The sequence below is a fragment of the Drosophila mauritiana genome, chromosome 2R, assembly GCF_004382145.1.
Source record: "Drosophila mauritiana strain mau12 chromosome 2R, ASM438214v1, whole genome shotgun sequence".
NCBI lineage: Eukaryota > Metazoa > Arthropoda > Insecta > Diptera > Drosophilidae > Drosophila > Drosophila mauritiana.
The window spans coordinates 5,757,177-5,781,918 of record NC_046668.1 but is presented as its reverse complement, the minus strand read 5'-3'; the positions used below and the strand labels follow the sequence as shown (position 1 = coordinate 5,781,918).

Below are 24,742 nucleotides of genomic sequence, written 5' to 3'. Positions count from 1 at the left end.
ATTTATAAGCATGTAATATCATTCAAGATAATAGTACTAGTGATTACAATTTTAGCTTGTTTCATAACAAATATACGTATCTATTAAATACGCATTTGCATTGACTGAAATAAAACTATTGAATTGTCATTCGTGGAATTCGAGTTGTCACAAGTGCAAAAAGGGCACCACTACAGCATTTTCTATTGCTGCGGCGAACGTGCGGATTAGAAGTTTTGGTTCTCCATCCAGCTTGATCCGCACGTCACAATCGAACCCATTCCCTGGGCAAGGAATTCGGATATTTTTAGCCTTTTGCGTGGGACTCCAATGGCACCTCTGCCCGCTGCTTGTGTGTGTGCCATGCCACCCAGTGGTGTGTGCAACATGCGCCCAGCACATGTGAAGCAACCACATTGGATGGCTTTCATTAATGGCTGATTCGGGGGAATCGTGGAGGCCACGGAGTGATCGGGCATGGATCGGAGGCACTTCGCCGCCGGATGCCCCACTGCTGAGTCACGCCGGCGCAGCACTAAACTGGGCCCAAACCCAAATCGAAACCCAAACGCCAAGCGAAGAGCCAAGTGAGTCAAAGTCAAAAGAGAGTGCGAACTGGTTTTTGAAGAGTTCCCCCACATTCGGCATTCGGCTATCTGGCATTCCATTTCAGGCCGGTCCAAAGTCCGCCGGTCTGAGTACCTGCAACCGGTCACCAAGCCACCAATCTGGCCGATGAATGCCGCCCGAATCCTCACGTGCACCAGCATCACGCTGGAAAACGAGATTTCTCGCGCCGGCGTGGAGGTCTCCAAGGTGCAATTTTGTATGCAGTGCGGCTATGCTGGGGGAATTCCCAGTTGGCTGCGACTGCAGGGAAAACCCAGTTTCCAAAAGAGTTCTCTGCGAAAAACCCCAATGCAGTAAAGTTTTTTGTCGATACGTGGTCTTTCCCACTCCAAGCCAGATACCATAATGTATTCTCTTATTTATTGCGGGGCTTTAGGCAAGGGAGTTTCGGTTATCTGAGCGAGCAACGTTCTTCCCAAATAATTAGGTCTTGTCTCGCATTAAATAATATTGCGAAACATTTGCCGGCGCCTTTCAAATTATGGCGAAATGATTCAGCTGCTCGCTGGTGGGCAGGTGTACATAATTTGCAGGGCTGAATTCTTTGCACCTCGGTAAACCTGTTTGAAGAACATGGTGAAATTAAAGAAAAGGAGTGCAAACAAAGCTGAAACTGAAAGAAAGCCATCACATTTCTGCAAAATGTATATAATTCGTTATATATTTATTTCAATTGTAATGTTCTCTACTTGCCGTTTATGTTTAAGTAGATATGATTATCAAGAACTTGTAACTAGAGCTCAAGTAATTTTAATGTAAATGTATCTTTGTTGCTTACAGATACTTAGATTTTTAATTATTTACTAAGAGCATTTTTGTAATTTCTAACTGACATAACCGGTTCGAATGGTTCGCGCCGGATGGCAACTCTGTAAAGTTCTCTCTGGCTCTCTCGCTGCCTGAGCTTTTACCCGATGAGTGCTTTTTTCGCCGGCAGAGCTTTTCCCACGCTCTTGCACTCGCTTGTGCTTCTTCTTCCTTGTAAACAAAACACGCGCACAGCTGTTTCTGCCGCACTGTAGTGTTGGTAAACGTGTGAATATTACACGCAATATTTATGTAATACGCTAAACAATTAAGTCGCATAAATTATAAAATAGTCATTAGGGATGATAACTCGATGGCATTTGTGGAGCGACTTTGAATCACCAAAGTGCCGCCGACAACCACGATAGCCACAATCTGAGCGCCAGCGCAGTGCCAAAAGCTCTGTGTTATTGAAAAACTCGGCAAAGTCAAAAAAGTCGAAAAAGTCAAGCGAAATGGGAAGTTGTGGCAGAAAAACAACAAAGAGCTGCTCTTTGTAGGCCGCTCGATAAAAAGGTAGTAGAAGTTGGTCCAAACTAATTGCCCGAAATGGGAAAAAACAAACCGAGCACGCTGGCGAGAGCGAGATAAAAACACCGGGACAAACCGGACCGAGCGTTCAGTTCTCTGCCGGACGACACAAGCGGCGGATCACTGTTGGATTTCATTTCATCCGGAGCACTTGCGAATAGAACGCGAAAGTCCCGAGCAAGCGTTAGTTTTTGCATACAATGGATTACCTGAGCTACGTGTACGAGAAAATCTTCGGGGGCAATCCTCCCACGGACGACACGCAAGGGGCTTTCCACACGTGAGTACCAGCAGCAGCAGCAGCAGATGCGGAAAACCCCGGTAGAAAACCCCCTGACCCTTGGGCTTTCCCACTTTCAGGCCCCGCAAGGTCATCTGCTTCGGCAACGTCCTGCTCGACCGACTCGTCCAGCTCGAGGACCCCGAACTCCTGGAGCGGTTCGGCCTGGAACTGGGCTCCAAGGGCGAACTGGACATGGAGAAACTCAACCAGCTGGCAGCGGAGGCTACGGAGAGGTGAGCACCTTTGTATCTTCCCCGATTGTTTCTTTATCTTTTATCTATGCCCATTGTTTTGGCTTTAGTTAGACTGATTTTAAAAATAAGTAGCTTAGTTATAGTCTTGAGGGTATAATTAGTATCACTTTTCATAGAAATTGTGAAAACATACAAAGAATGATGAACTTGGGCAACAAAGGCTGTTTATACGTAGCTTTCGTACTTTTGTGCACAACAATCAATCTTTACTTAAAAAGTTACTACGTAAAATGGGCCTTCTTTCTAATCCCTAATGGCAGCAAAACTGGTTTTCGCAGTAGATGATATTCATGTTGAGGAAGTTCTGAAGATTCAGTAGATATGTATATACATTTGGCACGTCATTGTTGGAATACCCTACCTGTACGATATCTTTTTAAGAAGTAGAACATGGAAAATGGCAAAGATACCCGGTTATTCTACAAAGACCAGGGTTTAGGTGGTACCAACATAAGTTATAATAAACAGCCTTTACAAAGCTAATCCGTACTAATCCGACTTAAATCCAATTCAGCTCTCGATGTCTTACAAATCCGGGTGGCTCTGCCCTCAACACGGCCCGCATCCTGAAGCAGCTGGGCACAGACGCGCTTTTCTTTGGCGCCGTGGGAGCCGACAAGCACGCCGAGGAGCTGCGCCAGATCCTTCGGGATCGCGGCATTGAGGCCAGGCTGCAGACCGTCGAGGATGCGCACACGGGGCAGTGCGTCTGCCTCATGTATCAGGACAACCCCACGCTGTACGCCAACATCGGCGCCTCGGCTCAGTTCGGGTTGCAGACCCTGAGCCACGCCGTCAGCCACGAAGGCCAGAGCTTCCTGCGACCCGTGGAGCGCAAGCAAATCCTGTACGTGGAGGGCTTCTTCGTGCCCCAGAGGAGTGATGTGTGCGACTACATAGTGCAGCACCTGGTGCGGGAGCGACGACGCCTGGCCCTCAATCTCAGTGCTCCCTACATTGTGAAAAAAAATCACCAGGCTATGATGAAGCTGGCCCGGGCCGCCTTCTTCCTGTTCGGAAACCGCCAGGAGTTCGAGGCGCTGGCAGAGGCTGCGGGTGGGTTCCGAAACGTCGACGAACTGGCGGATCATCTCCTGCAATCCGGTGGCACCAAGGTCATCTTCGTCACCAACGGCAGTGCCGGCGTCCAGGTGATCACCAACTACGTGGAGGAGCTGGCTCCTCCCGGACCCGTCAGCTTTGAGGACTTCAGGGCGCAACGCGTAGATCAGCTGGTGGATGCCACTGGGGCCGGAGATGCCTTTGTGGCCGGATTCCTGCACGCCTGGCTGGAGAAGCGCTCGCTGGGCGAGTGCATCCGAATGGCCTCCAGCGTGGCCGCCAAGGTCGTCACCCAGGTGGGCTGCAATCTGCCCTAGACCGACGCCGTGCATCGCCACCTCAGATAGCGCACAACAAAGCACCAAAGTAGACTCTTAGCTTGTAATTATTCCGGTAATCTCCGCAAACCTTAGGCTTAGTCAAACATTTGTCCACCATTTCACCCAAGCAATGAACTTAGTCGAAATGTGACTAAATAAAAATGATTTATACATCGTTCTATGAAAGATAATAATAATACTGAGTGACTGCAGCAATCACATTTTATAATATATATAGAGGGATCCCTATTTTGTATTGTTTTTTTTAACATTTTAATGTATTTCGAAACAGATTTATCTGAAGCCAGTACATATGTATCTATTTGTAGCACATTGCCACTAAGCATTTGCGTTGACCTTCGCAAGAGCGCAAAGATAAAAAGTGAAATAGTGAAAATGTGCCCACGTCTAATCAAGCCATGAAATCACCGGAAGACTCTTTTTAATGGTTAAATATAGATTCGAGAGAATTGTTTTGTGCACAGTGGGTTGAATGCATACTAATTATTAATATACTATTCAGTATGATAGACTTCATTAGTTGAGCAAACATAAATAAATCATTGATGACACAGGTCGTCGTTATTTAGGTATATACCTTCATATGTAAAATCACGTATTAAGTATTCGCCAGAGAAATGAGATCTTATATATGCATGTACAGCTGGTGATTGTTCGACCTCGATAGCCTTATTAATACGTCCGTGTTATTCACTCGATCGCCGAAGTTCCCACTGGACTGTGGCATTGTGTGAATCGTCATCCGAATCCGTTATCACACACTTAATTCCCCCTGAGATGCCCTAGTACACATCTTCATGCGCATTCCTCGAGATGCTTTATTATCCGCAAAGAAGTGATTCTCGTTTCCTACGCCGGCTTACTCATCCATCTTATATGGACCGCGTACATCCCACACACAAGTCAGTCAATAATAAGTGACGACTTGGCCCAAAGAGAACTCGCATGCCCAGATGCCATCAAAGCGAATTCCGCCTTTGTGCTGGCCGTGGGGTTGGCTTCGGGTGTGGGCCACATGTTTGCGAATCGTTAACAAAAACTAAGCCGCATTTGGCATGCTTGTGTAAGCAGGCCAAGGTCTGGTCCTAAGCCAGCTGCTGCCGGAGGAGGAGTTGAGGATGGGAAGCCCCCCGAAACCATAAAGAAGTCCGGGCTTAGGCCGAAAGCAATTCCGCACTTTAAAGGCCAATTCCCGGATCAGCGTAGTGAGCTGGCTAATTGGCAAGGAGCCGCTTAAGCGAAGCCAAGTGGCAGTGGCATTGCGAATGTGGCAAAGTCAATATTGACACACCCACCCATCTAATCGAGTGTCCCACCTACTTAAGTCGCAGCACTCGCCCTGTTAATTACTCGATATTAATTTTATACCGCCTGTGAGGCATCCGGAGAACCCTTCCTTCCACGCCACTTCGATTGCCTTCTATGCTGTGGCCACTGGCCACTGGGTTGGCCAACGCCAGTCCTTTGTCGGGTCCGTAATTAATGTCATCGTGTGGTTTACGGGGTTAGCACCCTTCCTTCGATGTCTGCGTGTGGGTAATGGCCGATTTCAGACTATCCCAAGGCTCGACTAAGATCCTCGCCAGCATGTGATAATTAAATGTCCTCATTTGCCCTGCTTAGCATTTTAATTTACAATAAATTGTGCTTCGGAAGCGGCTGCCTTCTAGGTAATCAACGAAGCAGTACACTGAGAGAAAAGTTATATGAAATAGTTATATTATTTATATAGTTATATATACCTTAATGTTCGATGATGCTAAGACTTTGAAATACAAGAAATTACCTAATCTCTTGGGAGTTAACGTAAGAATGAATTTTTAAATAGGTTTGGCTCAGCTAAACTAAGTGATTGAGTCCGTTTTTCTTTCAGTGTGGCAAGTGCACAAAAGCTTTTTACGACCCATTTGATTTATGTGCAACGCTGCGTATGAGCAACCAAATGGGGCAGCTGTAACTGACATTGCATATTTGTCCTCCCACTGCCCTTGCCCCTTGCCCCACGCTCCTCACCACCCCCCTGCACCGTAGCTTCTCTGTGGAGCATGTTTGCACAAAATATTGCGCATACGCCGCCAGTGGGAAACCTTCTTTGCCGCTCGGTTTTGTCCTTTTGCCTTTGCGGCATAACGCGCGGTTAAGTGGCCATAATGTGTGCCTTTATGGGCTCGGCATTGGCATTGGCATCGGACTCCTTTTTGGCTTGGTGGCTTGGCGGCCCTTGCCCCATTTTAATTCCTTTGCCATATTTGCTGAGCCAGCATTGTTGCTGAATTATGTTATGCCAGTCGGTCGGTCGCTTGTTGATTTTTATATTGTTTTTTTTGTGTCTGAATGGAACTGGTTTCCGTTCAGATCCTGTGCCTGCCCTCCTGGACTTTCTGTTGTCCTCGTCCGCATGATAAGCGACCGGCCAGAATATTTGGCTCCGGCATGTTTGCTCAGTTTTTTGCGGATAATCCGGTTTTATTGTTTAATAAGTCATGCCGGCCATCGCGCTCCAGACTGCCCGTCCAGCCGGACCGACCCCTCCCGACTTTCCCAGAGTGTCTGACTGAAAACGTTAGCGGCTCGTTGGCTTTTTGACTGCCTGTGCGGCGGAGCATGGAGCCCTCTTTTCGGGTCGGGGATTTCCGGCTCGGGCTCGGAGGAGCATGGCAAAATCGATGGCCAAATTAAATGGGGATTTACATACTCGTTCGGCGAGAGCTTTAGTTTAAAGGGAACACTGGGTTGACTCATTGCTTGCTGGGAAAAATATTTGTTTCCCACTGAGATACTTTTCCATCTCTTTTAAAGAGTATCTAAGTGTATAACCAAACTACACACACCATGGATACAACCACGATGATCAGGATAAAATCATTCTTATTTCTTTTACTTTCTAGATTCCATTATTCTAAGTTGCTTACTCTATAAGCAAGCAAAAACATCTTATAACATCTATATATATTTTCAAGCAATTCAATACCAGCCTGTTTTGCGTGAAACATTCTAAATGCTTGAAGAAATCACTTGATTAACATCGATGTGAAGAAGACTAGCCTTAAGATGCCACAGGATTCTCTGGGAAGGAAATCAGTGGACACTGCCGATGGTCTCGTTTTGTAAACATTTAAGTAGATATATGTAAGTAATATACGTATTTGGATAATAAACTATTCAATTATGACGATTTTAAAGAGTAGGTAGAACGATTTCAATTATATTTATTTGCCTTCAGACTCATTTGCTCGTATATGTAAATTTAAAATTAAATTTAATGTACATATTTGATTCCTTTAATTCTGTAATACGCTTTATAAAAGGCCATTTAAATACCCCCTTACTTCCATTTTAAAAATATGAAACATTTAAACAGCAATACTTACAGTAAGCTCTGCTGACATAATATCTAAAATTTCCAATAAAAACGATTTAATTTGAATTCGATTATTAGATAACCCGATTGAGGGCACTAATGCAATTGGAAATGCAAATCTCTTCGGCTGGATTTCCAATCAGCCCGGTTCTGTGCCCCATGGGAATGGCAATCGCAATCGCACTTCAATTACATTACACTCATCATTAGCCAATTAGCTAAATTATAGGCTGCGCGACGACAAGTGCCAAATGGCCTCAGTTCCCAATCCCAATGCCCATTTCCCACTTCCCAAACCCATTCCCAATCCCATTTCCACTTCCCTTTTTGAATCGCACTGCCACTTCCGTTTGTAGTGTCAATCGCTAGCCCGCAGATTGCCCTCCTCGATGGCGACAATTGGTGCAGAATAAAAGACATTTGCTCAGCACTTTGCGGCACAGTCTGGAGTGGATCTGCCCGTAAGGAGCTTATAGAAAGTGCGGAGCAATGGCAATCGAGGATATCGGCCTGGTGGGCATCAACGTGCGGATGTGGCGGCACTTGGCCGTGCTGTACCCCACTCCGGGCTCCAGCTGGCGCAAGTTCGCCTTCGTGCTGCCGGTGACTGCGATGAATCTGATGCAGTTCGTCTACCTGCTGCGGATGTGGGGCGACCTGCCCGCCTTCATCCTGAACATGTTCTTCTTCTCGGCCATTTTCAACGCCCTGATGCGCACGTGGCTGGTCATAATCAAGCGGGGCCAGTTCGAGGAGTTCCTCGACCAACTGGGCACTCTGTTCCAGTCGATTCTCGACTCCACCGACGAGTGGGGGCGTGGCATCCTGCGGAGGGCGGAACGCGAGGCTCGGAACCTGGCCATTCTTAATTTGAGTGCCTCCTTCCTGGACATTGTCGGTGCTCTGGTCTCGCCGCTTTTCAGGGAGGAGAGAGGTTAGTACACTCACAGAATGGGATTAAAATAACCGTCATCCAAATCGAAAGGATATTCGTAATAAGCATCGACTTTGTTTCCTCCTTCCAGCCCATCCCTTTGGTGTAGCTCTACCAGGAGTGAGCATGACCAGCTCGCCCGTCTACGAGGTCATCTACTTGGCCCAGCTCCCCACGCCCCTGCTGCTGTCCATGATGTACATGCCTTTCGTTAGCCTCTTTGCCGGCCTGGCCATCTTTGGGAAGGCCATGCTGCAGATCCTGGTGCACAGGCTGGGCCAGATTGGCGGAGCGGAGCAGTCGGAGGAGGAGCGCCTCCAAAAGCTGGCCTCCTGCATTGCGTACCACACGCAGGTGATGCGGTGAGCCGCAAGGGAATGAACTGGGGGTCGAGGAGATCTCTAAGCTGCTCATTTCCATTACAGCTATGTGTGGGAGCTCAACAAACTGGTGGCCAACATTGTGGCGGTGGAAGCAATTATTTTTGGCTCGATAATCTGCTCACTGCTCTTCTGTCTGAACATTGTAGGCCACTGATTTTGAGTTCGGGTGCCACAGAGTGTCCATAAATTGGAAGAACCAAAACTTTCGGATGGAAGTCCTTTATGGCACTGTGGCACTCCTAGATGTAAGAGTGTGATCCTTTTAAGAACACCATTACCATTTCAGATAACCTCACCCACCCAGGTGATCTCGATAGTGATGTACATCCTCACCATGCTGTACGTTCTCTTCACCTACTACAATCGCGCCAATGAAATATGCCTCGAGGTGATCCCACCAACTCCATTCAATTTGATAGCTATCCATGACTCCTTTTAACTCGTATCCCTGCAGAACAACCGGGTGGCGGAGGCCGTTTACAATGTGCCCTGGTACGAGGCAGGAACTCGGTTTCGCAAAACCCTCCTGATCTTCTTGATGCAAACACAACACCCGATGGAGGTGGGCATTGGGTGCATTTCATTTGCGAGTCATTGCGAGGACTGTAATCCATTTCCATTCCGGGTGCGGTGCGCTCCATTTCATCTTGCAGATAAGAGTCGGCAACGTTTACCCCATGACTTTGGCCATGTTCCAGAGTCTGTTGAATGCGTCCTACTCCTACTTCACCATGCTGCGTGGCGTCACCGGCAAATGAGCTGAAAGACCGAAAAAACCGGGGTTGCCCCTTCCATGCTCTCCCTGCTCCTCCTTTTCCCCTTTCCCTTTCCCCATTCGCTTTTCCAGCAATCCGGGTAATGCAAAAAGTTGTTGCTGGCTGTGGTCCTGGCTGCTTGTTTGGCATTTGCATATGCTTGTCGTTTGAAAGGATTTAATCGGACTGCTGGCAAGGAGTCGGCATCCTGGCTCCTGGCATGCAAATAGTTGGCTTCTTAGATTGTTACACAAAATAGATTGTAGATTGCAGCAGAATGTTGTGCTTGGAATAAAGTCAAAGGATGCGGAGTAGGTCCACGGCTCTGCCCATTCTGTTTGCTCCGGATGCCCGAAAGTATGATTCACAAATATCAAAGCATTCGGATTTGCGGCGTTGGTGGCTTTCAATTTGGGCAAGAAGGATGTGCCACAGCGATATGAATAAGTAAATATTTGGTATTCCAGGCAATTAGTGTTGATATTGATTGAGTGGAATTAGTTCGTGCCCTATGCCCTATGCATTTTTCATTGCTCCATTTGCGCCGCATACTTTCAGGCTAACCCATCGAATTTGAATATCCGAGGGTCGTCCTCTGCGCTTTTAATTAAAATGCCCAAAAACTAGTCGTCGTTGTCTGCTGCAATTTAATTAACATTAGTCATGTCCTTTATTATGCAAATAAACTGCTGCTACTGCTGCTGCTGCTGTGAGCAGGATCGTTTAATGCCGGCCCGACAGCAATAACAACTTAATTTAAAATTCATTATAACTGACACCAACTAGTTAGACAATTGCCGGCGGCAGCAGGAACAGCAGCATAAACATCAACAGCACCAAAGGACAACTAAGCGGGTGCACAACAAGGACGAAGGACGAAGGCGCCCCTCGAAAATTGAAATGAGCGGCGGCAGGCGCTCTCGAAATACGCAAATAAACTTCAAAGAAGGACGACTGCACGCTGTGTTTTCCGCTGGATGTCCTGCCGAGCGCATAAATAACAATGGAGCGCGGCCGGAGGAGGAGCTCCTGGGCTGGGAGCGCCTATCGCACGGCTCGGCTCGAGTGGCGTATACTTAATTTTATTATGAGGTGTCAAGTGCGGACCAGTTGACTTGCCCGGCCGAACGCCTTTTGTGTTGAACTTCGCTGTGCTCTGCCCCGTTATTTATGTTGCCTGCTGTTCGCCATTTGGTGGCAGGTGAACGCCTACGCGCCCCGCCCACTGGACAGCAAAATGTGAACTTCCTCTGGGCTTCCACTTTTTCTTGCTGCACTGCAAGAAATTAATCCTCAATATTTATATTTCCCCACATACAGAAGAGTTCTTATGGCATTCATTAAATAAATAAATGCCTACTGAAACTATGTTCTATTTCTTTGTGTACTGATTTGGTAAGAGTACTGACTATATAGATTCACTAGAAACTATATCCCACTTATCTTAAATCATTGTAGATCTAACTATGAGTTGCATGACCCTTACAGAGTATTATGTTCTGACTATAATAGAGTTTATCCTAGGCAGAAAAGGCAACGAAATAATAATTCATACAAATTGAGTCCAAGAAAAGACTAATTTCAAATAATTAATGTATGCTTCGTTTCCCCAAATTAAATAAAAACGTATCTAGCTGAAGATCAAATCAAGCTCTATATAGTCAAATAGATTCCCCATGTAACTACTTTATATTTTAACTGCCTTTTTCTTTCGGTGTATACCTATAGTTCCTTGGCGTCCGCTGCCAGCAGGTCCTTTGATTTTTATGCAGGCAATATGCAAATGCCGCCGGAAATGTAAATGCGCCACTCCGAATGAAGGAGAGACACCCTGGCGTATCGTATCCTGCGAGTCCTCATTGTCTGCTGCATAAAATTAACAAGTTTCGTTCTCGCTTCGCAAAAAACTGTTTCATTAGAGAACAGTTCGTGGTCGCGGTCGCCTGCCACGCCCCCTGCGACGCCCAGCGACCAAACGCCCACCCATCCGAAGGTTACGTTGTTTTATAATTGAATTCATATGCATCAATGAAGGCAGCTCAACAAACACAACACAACAGTAAACCCAGTGGTGGGTGATGTGGGGGTGGCAACCGCAACATGGCAAACGGGCGGATTGGGGGTGGAGGGTTTTTCCGGGTTGGGTGGCCCACTTTTTCGGCGGCATTTTCAATTTTAAATGGATTTTCAATTGCGGTGGCCGCGTTTTGCATAAATTGCTATAATGAGTTTATTTCGCAGCCCTCCAAGTGGCTTCGTTGGCGTCTCTCCGTGTCCATGTGTACGCCAATCCGGCAATCCGGACACCATGGATCTCTGCGGGCTGTGTGGCCCGTGCTCATTTGCAATTGTCAACTGGCTGTCAGAGGTGACAGTCGTATTGACAGTGTGCTTTCCCTGTTAATTTCCATTTTAATTGTGGCATTCGGTGACAGTTGATGCTGGGACTTTGTTGGGTGTTTTGCGGTCGAATCAGGGAACTGAATTTGGAATCCCTTCCGGGAGATGGAAGGCGGGCGAGGGTCAACTTTAAGTGCCGGAAGTTGGGCGCCAGTTAAAGTGGACTGGATGCACATCCGTCCAGTGTGTTTGGTCTAACCATCACTTATGCGCAGCCAACCCCTTGGCTGTCCCATCAAATATTCCATCCATTGTCTGTCGGGTCATTTGCGAAATCTCTCATAAGCAAAGCATTCATTTTCCAATTATTTATTGATGCCTCTGTGTCGAACTCCCCCACAGCAGCAACTACAACACTCGCAGCAACTACATCGGCACCTGCTATAAATCTCTAGAGCCCCGTCCCAACCCGACCCTGCTCCTTCCTACTCCCCCTCCTGCTGCGCGTCCATGGACAACCACATTGTCTAGCTTCCTGCAGGATGTTTGTCTGGCTGCTGGTGGCCGTCTGCCGCCTGGTGCCTGGAAAATATTTGCATTTTCACTTTTGATTTATTATTGCCATTGCCATGTGTAAATTGCCAAAGCAAAGGTGCAAACAACAAGGTCTACGGCAAGTATCTTCCAGGACTCCCGGCCAGCACTGCAGCTGTAGCTGCAGCTGGAGCTGGAGGAGCAGGAGCAGGAGCCACAGAAGGAGCATAGAAGCAGCCAGCGATGACAAGGACACATTATGTTTGGCCAAACGAATGGTAATTGCGGCATTGGAACAAGTAATTGAAGTGCAAGCCAAACAGATTGCCAACTTCGTTTGGCCAGGAGCAGCTCCCGCCGCACGTCGACCACATTTCGATTGGAGTTGCGAGGCTGGCCCAGAAGGAGGTCATTACAGTTGCGCTAATTACAAGACCAAATTAGAGAGGCTTCCCTGGTGCTCCTTGCGCCATCCCGATGCCACTGCCAATTACTTCCGCCTCTGTGCAATTTCCGCTTGCCTAGGCTAGAAGCTGGAAGCTGGAGTTGGAGTTGGAGTTGGAGTTGCCTAAGCAGCTTTTCTGGAAAACGTCAAAACAGCGACAACTTTATATGGCCACAAAGGCAACAGTAATGACGGTAAAGGGAAAGCATAAGCAGATAATTACACAGGCGAGCAACTATCTCCGTGCATCTCGGCCGCTTCCCTTTTCCCGCGGCCACAAAGTAGAAAATTACAAAAATAAAAAACCACAAGCGGAAAATTAAGAGCCAAAGCCTGCGGACCAGAAGGGCAGACGATGGGGGAGCAACTCCATTTGTTTGTGGCCCAACTTGGGCCAAACTCCAAGTTCGTCTTCGAGTGGCTGCCGTAGGCCTGCAACTTGATCGGCCCTTTGATTATCACTGCAAATGGGAAATTCCTGTTGCCGAAAATTCCACCCGGCCGAGCAGCTGGGAAACTGCGGAGACATTTTCCACATTTTTGACTGTCTGCCAGTGCCTGTAAGCGAAATGCAAACACGGAGCCCGGCCCCAGCCACTCCAGCCACCTCGGCAACCCCATCACCCCTGCCCTTTTGTCTGCCCTGCAGCCACATTTAAATATGCCGCCAAGTTGTACCTTCGCTTCGACGCCCCTGGAAAGCCCCAAATCCCAGACCCTCGTTATCATCATCGCATGGCGGTGGCTGGCACTGATTTCATGCTTTATAACTTTCGATATCCGAATGGCAAACAGCGTTTAGCGCTTTGCCACGCCACCTGAAAGCTGGCAGAAGTGTGGCTGCGCTGCCTTGGGGGCCATCACGGCGTATGCGCAATGTTTACTTTGCATTTTTCTTCGTTTTTTCAGCGCTCAGTGGTTGTTTTTTCAGGGGCTGTGCATTACTCGTCGTCGGCTGGGCAGGGGCCTCATGGCATATGCATGATACATCAAATATTTAAGCGATATTTTAGCTATGCCGACAATGAGTCAAATCTGAAGGAATGTCTGGGGACGATAATAAAGTTTACAGATAAGCGGCCTGGCAATCGAATTATGCTCCCCAGACCAGGAGACTTAATTTTATTTATGTCGCAGGTACATATATCCACTTTCAATTTGGAATTTATTCATCCTGTCACAAACTGGATTGATTTCGGTTGGTTAAAGAGGGAGAATGTGGCATCGAGGAAGTTAAGAACCTGGCCGAATCGGTTAGCATGGACCACATGATATTGTTATTCTTGTCGTAATTAAAAACCCATGAAAGCAAGGACGAAGACCAAACAACTGGCCACAATCGCACGAGCAGAAACAGAAGGACAGACAGAAGCACCCAGGGGCTTGCGTGTGTGTGGCAAAATAAACACGAAACGAAGCGTATTGATGGCAAGGACTCCTTCTGCCCGGCGAGAGTGGGCAAAAAGTTTCATATCAATTTTAAGCCAAAGTAATGAAAAAGTAACAACAACAGTCAAAGGAACACGGAGCGCAAGGAGCAAAAAAATTAAAAAACGAATGCCATAGACAAAGCATATTTGCACGCAGCGGGCAGGACTCCATCCTGCATCATGCATCCTCCATTCGGCCATCCCGCCATCCCGCCATTCCACCATCCTGCTGATGATGAAAATGATGATGATATCGTTGACGACGCAGCACACAAAGCAACGCTAACGCTTTATGACAGCCGCCCAATGGGCCGCAGGAGCATCAGGATGCGGAATCGGAGCGGAGGCGTTTCCCGGCGTCCCTTGCGCTGGCAAGTTCTAAGGATGCTGTTTACATTCGCTGGAAAAGGACAAGCAGCGGACCATGTCTGCAGCAGCGAAATTAAAAACCAATAAAAACGCTGCGGGCAACGAAATTAAAAATTATGTTTTCCCTCTTGCAACAACAAACGGAAACAAACATTCCAAAGTGCCGCCGAAAAAGTTGTAAAACACGAATAAAATTCCCGGCTTTAAAAGCGCTGCTCATAAAACTTTTGCAATTAGGCAAAAACCATGGAGGCCTATGCACCACTTCGATAATTGAATATTTTAGCGAGCGGATCAGCTGCCGCCAGACCAAAGGACCAATGGAAAACCTGAGCGGGCGGCTTGGGGTTATCCTGGCTAGAGAAAAAATCGTAGCATACATCTGAGCGTCGAGGGCCTTTAATTGCTGCAAAGTGCTGTTCAAACTTTTGTTACGCCGACGATTCGACGGAGTCATTTGCTTAATTTACTACCTGCTATAGTGGGACTGAGACCATCGTTATCCCCCCGAGTCGAACTGCATTGCCATGAATAATTTAAGTAAATCGCTGGCTGTCTGAATGTCCTCGTGTCCATTCCCCAAATCGCTCCGCTCCAGAGGAACGGGTATAGGGCCGCCATTCTGGTCGATCCCCTCCATTTCGTTCCGGACTGCTGTGTCTGCGTGTACGTGTCGCTGGGCAGGATTAGGCGGCATTTGCATATTTTAATTATTTAGATTGTTGTGCCGAGCTACTTAGGCGCAGAGGCAGCGAAACGGAAGCGGAAGTCCCGACTTAATTAAAAGGCTACACTCTGCAGACTTTTTTCTATGGCAAGAGCCTTCGAAACATTCGATAAGAATAGTGGGAGCATATGTCAGTGATTTAATGCAACATGACTACTAAAGCTTTAAGCCAAACTTTTGTGTTTAAGAAGCTCCAGTTTATCACTTCCTTTGCAGATTTAAATTTGATAAACATTTTACAAATCACCTCATGCTTGGCCAATAAACACATTGCAGCCCGCCGATCATAAATTCATAATGAATTATGGGGCTAACCCAGGCGAAGCCACGGAAAAGCCACGACCGAAAGCGAAACAGATACAAATGCCGTGGCCAGACCAAGACCAAATAAAGTCCTGCCAGCCGGAGACGGAAAATATAACCGCAATAAATGCGCTACAAAGTGAGAAACAGACCCCAGTCTGGTTTTGGCCAGCAGCTCCCGGGAACTGGAGGAAGGGGAACCGGAGCGTCGGCAACATTAGTTTTATGATTATTTGTGGCATATATTGCGGGGACACTGGCTAGTTACCAACCACCTCCACCCGGCAGCGACTCACACATGGGCTCCAAGTTTTCCGCTCAGTGCAGCTTTAATTAGATTTGCACATTAGACAAAGACGGAGTCAGTTCGGCTAATGATACGGGGGCAAGTCGGATTGACATTCCACACACGGCAGTGTTCTTACCTTGGGATGAGGTAAGCTTAAGAGGAATAAAGTCTAAAGTATAAGCGCCTTATCGGAAGTAATCTAATGGTAAATCTATTGGATTTTCCACAAACGGAATTCTAGATGAAAGAAGTGAGGATAAATTTCGAACCGATTGGTACTCCCATTGGTAGTCATGTTTTGCCAACATTTAACTATTTCGTCCCACTGTGCCGGCTGCCTCTTTATGGCTGACTTGTTGGACGCGCTGGCTGCAGGGACTGCGGCGCGATAAATACCAGGCGGATACAGTTGCTCGGAGAGCTCGACCAGGACATGTGTCCCACCATCAATAATGCTTAATTTGATTCGAGCCGAGCGCAGTTACTCCCACTTTCGCTGGACGACTTGCGCTATCTCTTTAAGTCGAGGGAGCCACTGCGTCCGCACATGATTATTATTAGTTATGATGATGTATCCCTTTAATGGTTCCGAATGGGGAGTGTGGACGTGACCGGTGGATATGGTGAATGGGCGGGGACTTTGGGCCTGGCGAATATTAATAATTGTTTCTTTTTTGCTGCCTGGCTTTTGGGGGCTGCGAAACACGCTAAAAATTAATTAAACGTTCTAGGCGAAGGGCATAAAAATATATATGTTTATATATTGTATATATATGTGTGTGTGATGCGTACATCTTTTTTTCATTTCTGTTTTTGCCGGCCATTTCGTGGTTATTTATGCGCCAGGCTCGACCAATCCCCCGCCCTCCGGACGCACTTCACCGGACCGGATCCGGGCCTACGCTTGATTCATTGTTTTTGCTGCCCGCGCTGTTTTGGCCGAGTGTGAGCAGCACGCACTCATATTGCCAATTTATATTTGTATTAATTAATGGGCCAGTAAACAATTGCTGAAAGCTGCGCCATTAGTCCGTTCCAGTCGATAGTGGGTGGTGGTGGTCCATTGGGGGGTTTGGACTCCTGCTGCAATAATAAGCTCCGACTCTGGACCCATAAATTACGCATTTTTTCCATACGTTCTGCAGAAGTTAATAACATTTTCATAATCGCATTGTGCGAAACTGGCGTTGGTCACTGGGAAAGAATTTCTGTATGGTGTCGGATATCATAAATTTCACTGTCAACTACGTTCTAAACTAATCGAAAGTATAAAGGTATACAGTTATAATACATGTACTACTCTTAAAACAGTAGCTGGCAAAACTGGGTTAAACCTTAAATAATATCCATTATGTTCAGCATTTCTCTGGCTTAATCTCCTAATTGGTAAATAAAACTTGTTTAAATCACCATCTTGCTTAAAACACAATTATCAAATTTTGAAATTCAGTTAAGCTCGTTGGATTTTCGGACTTCTCCTTAGTTGCGATTAAAGCTGGCAATGAAAACCGCAGTCGAAAAGTCGGGAAACCTCGCCTGAAAAGCGCAACCAAATGCCACGAGCAGATTGTCCCACGTAGTCACGGCCCCAATAAATGTCGCCCCACTCGACCCACCCGTTTGTTTGTCCACCCGGATGCTCCACCCTGCTCCACTCCAAGCCATCATGGGCAGGAGAATAAGTGCGGCAGCTGCACATTTACAATTTGCTGGCGGAGTGTGTGGGCCCCAGCTTTCGTTCATGATAAAAATGAGCGTCGGAAATGCGAATATAAATTCAGCCATATCTGATGTACAAGTGTACATCTGACCGGGGGACTGGGAATGGGATTGGGAATGGAGATGGTGATGGTGATGGTGATGGAGATGGGTAGTGTGCCCGGCAGATGGCAGTATGTGTGGCAGGATAAACATAATGGCTGCACTGCATTTGCAGTCCGGAGGCGGTGGCAGGATGCCCGCCAGACATGAGCAGACCAATCATCAGAAGTATGCCATGCCGGAGGAAACGGCAGCGGAAATGACATGCAATAAAACACAAAGGCGCACGCATCGAGTGAAAGCTGGGAAAGCAGGGAAAGCTGGGAAAGCTGGGAAAGCAGTGAGAGTTCGTCCTTTGTCTGCTGCCCGTCGCTGGATTATAACGAAAAATGGCATCTAACAACAAAAATCTATCTGGCAAATGCACTTGCCCCACCTCCACTTCTCCGGAGCAGGAGAAACTTTGCGGAATTACAATTGCAAAAGTTGCGTGCCCAGAGAGTCCTTGCCGTTGGGCTACTGTCCAGTGAGGCTGGGATCTCCACTCGGAGTGCGGAGTGCGAAAAACCCGCCCAACCCCCCACTTTTGAGGTATTTTCCGTAGGTCTGTGCGTTAGCGCCAAAGTCATTTGGCTTATCAATGCCAGACGCAGACTATTTCGGTGGCTTATCGGCCTTTTCCATCGCATTCCCGCAGCATGCAGGTGGCATTGGAGGAGCGGATGAGGACGGACCAGGATGCCAGCTGCCCCGGAGTGGGCGTTATTAAGTGGCCATTAGTCCCGGCCAAACAAACTGGTGACAAACTGGACATGGAAGGGGCATGGCCACAAATTACACAGCTGCCAATGATGCGGCCGACTATCAGTCGCACACAGGAAAATATAACTTTATTGATGCGATCTAAGGCCCTTTGACTGATTTCGGTGTTCAGTTTATTATTCCACCTTGGCAGGAATAATAATTCATGGAAGGAATAAGGAAGTCAAGGGATAGGTTATTCAATCTAATAATATGAGACTTTAGATACAAACGAAATACTTATAGCAACTAGACTTTATATGGTAATCCTCTTACCATATATAAATATCAATCGTCATTAGAAAACGGTTGAGCTCCAAAGGAGTGTTAAAGTTAAGCCCATCTTTCCCATCCACAACTCATTGTGATGACACTCCCCACTTACTTAGCACTACATGTTATTCTCAGTGCACGGCAGCCAGTGGAGTGTACAATGCAAACGGAAGGCTGGGGCACAAGTTGTTGAATCTAACAATGTAAGCAGGAACAAGGTTCCACTCGCCTCTGCGACTCCTTGTCCACCGCAAGTAATGTGCCCCTTCGGAGTGGCCGGCATTATTTGCTAATTACGCCCTGTGGCAAGCGTTGCATGCATGTGATTGCTCTTATTCGACGGGTTGCCAACTGGAGTACCTGCCCTGTGCCCCCGCCACTGCTGCAGTACCATCCTAACCAAACCGATCCGATCCCGAGGAACGGTGCGCCATAACTTGCCATCAACTTATTAGTTCCTCCTGCCTGCCTCATTTTCGATTTTAATTTCCATGTTGCGGCCGCTGGTGGATGGCCAGCATGCAAATGTTCGACATGCGCGTAATTTGTATTCATTATCTGATGCATAATTATACCGCAGATACGCCAGCGAAGCTATCGCAGCCATCGACGGGGTCACCAAATGGAATATTCCAGCTAACCAAATAGCACAGCTAAAGCCGGAAATGGCATAAAGTTGCCATTTCTTAAATTCGGAGGTAAATATATTTGAGTAGCCAAAAGCCATTTGAATGTTTAAAGCCAACTATTCTAATGGAATTACCCAAACTACAAACCGTTTAACCAATGGATATTGTTTTTTATTCCCCAAAACACCTTGGTGCACTTACTCCTTTTGAACTTTATTCTCGTGAATGTCATACAGTGATTCCGCTTAAACTAAGTTATTGTAGAGTTTCATTAGCCCAATCGTCAGCATTTCTACCTATTTGTCTAGGCATATACTTAGGGTATCTGGTAAGCCTAATATGCAATAAATATAAATAAAGTGTATAAATAGGGTTATCTGCAATGTATCTTCGCTATGCTATCGGTAATCATAAAAATATATGTATATAGTTGAATCTTCAATTAGCTTAACTAGGGATGTGTATTTGGAACAGTGTTGGCTCTTATTGTAGGGTCTCCTCCTGCGGAGTTGCATATGTATGTTTGTGAGTGTACCTTAACTAGGCGCCTTAATGTCAAGTTGAACTTTATTTTGCTTTGTGGAGAGGCAGTTGCCTCCCTTCCCAGGAATTGATGATCCCCGCGAGCGTTCTGTGCCACTTCGTTAGCCACGAGATGGAGTTGCCCGTGGCGCCACATTAATAAGATCTGGATCTAGATCTGCATCTGCATCAGCATCTGGATCTGTGCTCGAACCTGGCCTCTGATTGGAACCCCTCCGGCGGGCGGCATCACGAGATGATGCAGTTCTTGTCCTTGTCGCCGCCCAGCTCACTGGGCTTCCTCTTCCGATCGTAGGCCAGTGCATCGTTGGGCACATAGCTCACGCGCACGCCGCCGTAGTGGCGCCTCTGCGGCAGCTGGTACATCATCATGTAGTCCTCCGAGCTGGAGGAGCTCGAGGAGCAGGTGGAGCACACGTCCGACTCCTCGGACTCCTCGCGTTCCCGCTCGCGCTCCCGTTCCCTCTGCTGTCGGCTGGGCGACTCGTGGACCAGGTTGGCCGCCTGCAGAACCGAAGGTGGACCCTGGTAGGACGAGGATAGGGGTTGCGCAGGTGCATAGGTGTCCGCTCGAGTGGTCGAGTGGGAGCGATGGCCGCTGCCGCTGCGATGGTGCGTCGAGCTGGAGGAGGACTTGCGACGTCTTCGCCTTCTCGAGGAGTGACTGTGACCGTGGCGACCACCTCCCTCCTTGTCCTTGTCCCGATCCCGCTCCCTCTCGCCGCCGCCACTCGTTCCCGCTCCGTTACCGGAGTAGCTGCGTGATCGGGGCAGTGTGTCCGGAATTCCCTCGAAGCGCACGCCCTTCTTCTTGGCCGGCTCCCCGCTCATCGGAGAGGAGGAAGAGGCGCCGCTTAGTATGGAGACCGGATGTGGGGGCGCGTGGGAGGCCGACTGTGTGGACATGGGCGTGTTCAGCGACCTGTCGCCAGCCGAGTGGGTGGGTGAGCCCATCAGCTCGGGCGGCAGGGCGGTGGAGGCCACGCTCAGGTTGGGAGTGGGCAGCTCGGGTACATCACAAGGTGGAGGAGGCGGCGGATGCAGGATGTCCGCGTACTCGTGTTGCTGGAACTGGTGCGAGGACACGGCGTGCAGCTGGGACAGGTGCTGCATGTGCGCAGGAGGCGCCAGTTTACCCGCCAGTTCCGGCATGCTGGCAGTGTGTGGGTTCTCCAGGAGCTGTCTCTGCAGATGGTAACTGTTTGTGGGCTTCGGTGGCCAGGCTGCATCCAGGTTCGAGGACATCTCGTTGAAGTTGTACACTCCGTCGCACTGCAGTTCCATGGGCTTGGGCAGAAAGTGGGGCTGGAAGTCGCCGGGTGAGTTCAGAGGCGACAGGTTCTGTGAGGTGCTGGAGGCTCGTCCACCTGAAAAGTCCGTCAGATCTCCTCCGCCCATGTGTCCGCCGTGTTCTAGGTCCTTTACCACACCCGCATCCGAGTCCGACGCGGCGTAGTTCTTGCCCTGGTCCACCAGTCCGCCCGCCGCCTCCAGCTGCTGGCTTTGCATCTGGTACATCGCTTGGTTGAAGGTAGCCTGGTGCTGCTGCTGCTGTTGCGGCGACATGGGCGGCGAGCTGGAGGCGTGGCTGCTGGGAATACGCGCCGGCAGGGGCGCTAGCGGATGGGGCCGCACCCGCTGTGTGGGCGGAGTGGGCGTGGTGTACATTCCTGTGCCGGAACTGTCCGACGGCGTGGGCGGCTCTCCCTTGCTGCAGGCGATGGAGCAGTAGATGGCCCCTCGTCGCGGCAGGAATGCGCGACCCAGCAGCGAGCAGCGGCATGTGTTGCAGGAGAAGCACTCGTCCGTCGCGTGCCAGTGCTGCCCGTCGTGGCTCATCTGGCCCTGGTCCACCCCGATGGCCTCCCCGCAGTAGTCGCAGTACTCGGCGAACATCGCGTCGAAGCAGTGCAGACAGTACGGTTTGCCCTCCCGCATGATGTACCGCTGGCCGCCCAGCTGCTTGTCGCACTCGTGGCAGGCGAAGTGGTTCATGTGCCACGCCCTGCCCTCCGCCTCCGTGCACTCGTCTGCCAGGATAATCTGCGGATCAAAGATCAAACATCTTTTTAGCTACGGTGGGCTTAACGGTTAAACACTTAAAATATTATTTTTAGTGCCAAATGAATAGTTTTAAGCAATGCTAATCCCAAGCAGAGAGCACTCACCTCATCGCAGGCCGAGCAGCGGGGCTTTAGGGTCTCGGCGTGGTGTCGTCCGCAGTACATGCGCCCATCCCGGTGGAAGTAGATAAGGTCCACGAGGAGCTCGCGGCAGACGGAGCAGGCGAAACACGCCGGATGCCAACTGGCATTTGGGCCTAGTCGCGTGGCGAACACGGCGATGTCGCCCGTGGAGATTAGGTCGTCGCACTGCAAGGATCGGTGAGTTAGATATGCAGGCAGGGCCCAAGGCCCCTCGCTCCGAGTGGGTTTCCGCATCGGAGGAGTATCGCTGTACTTACTCCGTCGCAGGGTCGGGCGCTCATCAGCTGCCGCACGTTGCCGCGGCCCAGGGCATCGCGTTTGCGCTGCGTGGAGAATAACCGCAGCTCCTTGCGCTCCTCATCCGTCAGTGAGTGACAGTAACGAACCTGCAATGACAGCGAGTAACTGAAAACTGTGGCTTTCCATCGCCCTCTTTTCCCCTTGGCCACCTCCATCTCCTCATGCTGGGAAAAGACAGGAAAATCATATGTTCAAGTGGGACTCGACAGCATAGAACCCAGGAACGGTGGGCTGAACCAAGCTGAGCCGCAGCCTGAAGTGATCTTTCCAAGAAGCGCGGACAGGGAACGGGCGAGATTGTTTGTCTCGGCGGCAGACAGGCCCACATCCCACATCCCACAAATCCCAAGGCCCGATGCGCGATGCCCGGAGAAACGCAGAGCAAACCGCAAAAGGCAAACGGTAGTCAGTAGCCCAGGCTGCCCATCAACGCTTCACCGCCAGCCTCCTGCTGTCCACTCCATCGGCATCTCCATCTCCATTTGGATCTGGCTCTGTCTCTGGCCATGGCTCTGCCCATCTCCCCCAGAACGGCCTGCGGTCTACGGTCAGCGTCTCGTTTGTGTGTTGTATGCAAATTTTTTCGGCTGCCTCCACTTATTTTTCGGTTTGGACCTCTTTTTTTCCTTATTTCTGGCCGGCCTTCAATGAGTGTTCTAGTCATCGTTAGCCATCCTCCAGATCTCAGACCCCAATCCCCAAAACAGTGATGTGCCTCGGTAGTTGCACATATAGTATAGTACCTACTATTTTAGCTAAGTTTTAACTGGAAAGCGTTTAACACAGCATATTGAAACATCTTTAAAGCTGCTTCAATTAAATTAAAAATCTATCTTCTCGTATGAACTTTCACCTTTCTCATGTGTGAGCTTCGTATATCCTTGGGCAAACCAATTTGTACCTCTACCAGCACTATTCCCAGCCCAAGTAACTGATATCTGGCAATCCGCTCAGCAATGCCTGGTTTGTTTGCCCACTTTTTTGTGGTCAGCGTCTGCTCTAAATACCAAACTCAGACTGAGCCTGCACTTGTTACCCCGATTAATTAAAGGTTACAAAACGGGAAATGGTCGGGAGGGACATACCCATACATACATGTATATATGTACATCTGTGGATAGGAAAGGAGGTGTGTGGGAAAATCGTAGCGCAATTTGACTTTGAAATGTCATAGCCCGTAATTCGAGTTGGTTTCAATCTCGATAAGCGGTGCTGCCATGCGATGCCAGCTCCTCCAGTTGGGATAAATGCCGCTAAGTTGACGGGCCCACGATCCCGAGGGGCTTGGGCTTGCGCTTGGGCCTGGGGTCAGGTTCAGGATTGGGAATGGGACTGGGATTGTGATGGGAGGCACCCCACCCCGTACTCACCTCGTTATCATGCGGCGGAAGTTGATGGAGCAATTGTCGCACACGATACTGCTCCCCCGGACTGTTGACGTATGGCACTTTGTCGTCGGGTATCTGCGAGAAGTACAAGCGAACCTGCGGGATAACAGAGCAGATGGAACCGAGTGGTAAGTACCTTGCGGAATGGCCGAGATTACAGTTAAGGAGGCGCGGGCACCAAAGGGTTAAGAGCCGCCACAGCGGGCATGGATTTTTGATTTTATTACGCTGATTTCTCGGTTCCTGCTCCTCCATCTGAGCCGCCTCCTTGCGTTTGAGCCAGGTTGAAAGGTGCACAACGTGCTAAGCCATCTTTATTGGCCACGCTCGCCAAGCGTTCTTTCATCGGCGGGAAGCGGACTGCGGAAAGCGGACAGCAAGAAGCGGGACATGGAAATGGAAATGGAAAATGCCAGCTCGACGCGGCGGCTGACTGACACATGGCTTATGCCGCATCAACGTAAATTGCTGCCACATGGCTGTAAATAAATTTTCAATTCTGTTTGTAAAGTCACCCAGCGAAAAGCGAGGCAAAACGAAGAAATGCATTGCTAGACATCTGATAGGCCCGTCGGGATGGGATCGGATGGCATCCGATGGGAGGATGGCTTTAACGGAAGTCAAAGAGTTGAACGCAAAAGCGAAGGGGACCCGAAAAAATTCCGATTCAGAGGTCGGAGTGGCAAACTGGGCACTTCTGCCGGGCAGATTGTGAAAGATTTATTTGGCATTGTCGCATATTTTACGCGAATAATTTACGAGTTCGTTTCGTTTCGTTTCGGTTAGCGGCGCCTGGCAAATAATTGAAAAAAGCACGGCTCAGCCGCTTGCAGCCACAATTGAATTGGCCATTAAAGTCAAATGCGAATTGAGGAATGGCTGCTGGCCGGCGGGGGAGTCCTCCTCGGCCCCCTCCTCTTCCTGCTTCTCATCGGAGCGGGCACTCATTAGCGCTATCTAATTCTACAGACGGACAGACAACTAGACCCCTAGCCTAATTGACGCGCTCCAGAGCGGAGCCGGTCGCAATCGCCTTTGGCCAGCTCCACTGGCCACTCCGCTGCATCATCTTTCGACTGGCGT

At 48.9% G+C, this 24,742-nt stretch overlaps 3 protein-coding genes across 5 annotated transcripts in view; 2 read left to right on the top strand and 1 right to left on the bottom strand.

Moving 5' to 3' along the window:
* Positions 1-1,650: 1,650 nt before the first annotated feature.
* On the top strand, positions 1,651-4,052 carry LOC117137610 (adenosine kinase). The gene is made up of 3 exons (XM_033299136.1): positions 1,651-2,227; positions 2,308-2,463; positions 2,999-4,052. The coding sequence occupies exons 1-3, from the start codon at positions 2,148-2,150 to the stop codon at positions 3,861-3,863; spliced, it is 1,101 nt and encodes a 366-aa protein (XP_033155027.1). The 5' UTR covers positions 1,651-2,147; the 3' UTR covers positions 3,864-4,052.
* A 3,685-nt stretch (positions 4,053-7,737) lies between these two features.
* Positions 7,738-9,323, top strand: LOC117136745 (odorant receptor 43a). Its single transcript, XM_033297776.1, has 6 exons — positions 7,738-8,182; positions 8,274-8,544; positions 8,608-8,707; positions 8,852-8,953; positions 9,020-9,127; positions 9,219-9,323. The coding sequence occupies exons 1-6, from the start codon at positions 7,738-7,740 to the stop codon at positions 9,321-9,323; spliced, it is 1,131 nt and encodes a 376-aa protein (XP_033153667.1).
* Positions 9,324-19,415: 10,092 nt separating this feature from the next.
* LOC117137511 (protein prickle) overlaps positions 19,416-24,742 on the bottom strand; it is a 58,909-nt gene continuing 53,582 nt past the window's right edge. For all 3 annotated transcript variants that reach the window (XM_033298994.1, XM_033298993.1, XM_033298992.1), the window contains exons 3-6: positions 23,642-23,755; positions 22,229-22,357; positions 21,933-22,136; positions 19,416-21,807 (exon numbers count right to left, since the gene is read on the bottom strand). In XM_033298994.1, coding sequence (XP_033154885.1) covers positions 19,993-21,807; positions 21,933-22,136; positions 22,229-22,357; positions 23,642-23,755 — 2,262 coding nt within the window. In that variant the 3' untranslated portion in view covers positions 19,416-19,992. The remainder of the gene's footprint in view (positions 21,808-21,932; positions 22,137-22,228; positions 22,358-23,641; positions 23,756-24,742) is intronic.

Bases quoted from the DNA above. Each gene is read 5' to 3' on its own strand.
- LOC117137610 (XM_033299136.1), top strand. From the start codon at position 2,148: ATGGATTACCTGAGCTACGTGTACGAGAAAATCTTCGGGGGCAATCCT. The intron at 2,228-2,307 runs GTGAGTACCAGC...TCCCACTTTCAG, and splicing joins ACGCAAGGGGCTTTCCACAC to GCCCCGCAAGGTCATCTGCT. The intron at 2,464-2,998 runs GTGAGCACCTTT...AATCCAATTCAG, and splicing joins GCAGCGGAGGCTACGGAGAG to CTCTCGATGTCTTACAAATC.
- LOC117136745 (XM_033297776.1), top strand. From the start codon at position 7,738: ATGGCAATCGAGGATATCGGCCTGGTGGGCATCAACGTGCGGATGTGG. The intron at 8,183-8,273 runs GTTAGTACACTC...TCCTCCTTCCAG, and splicing joins GCTTTTCAGGGAGGAGAGAG to CCCATCCCTTTGGTGTAGCT. The intron at 8,708-8,851 runs GTAGGCCACTGA...TTACCATTTCAG, and splicing joins TGCTCTTCTGTCTGAACATT to ATAACCTCACCCACCCAGGT.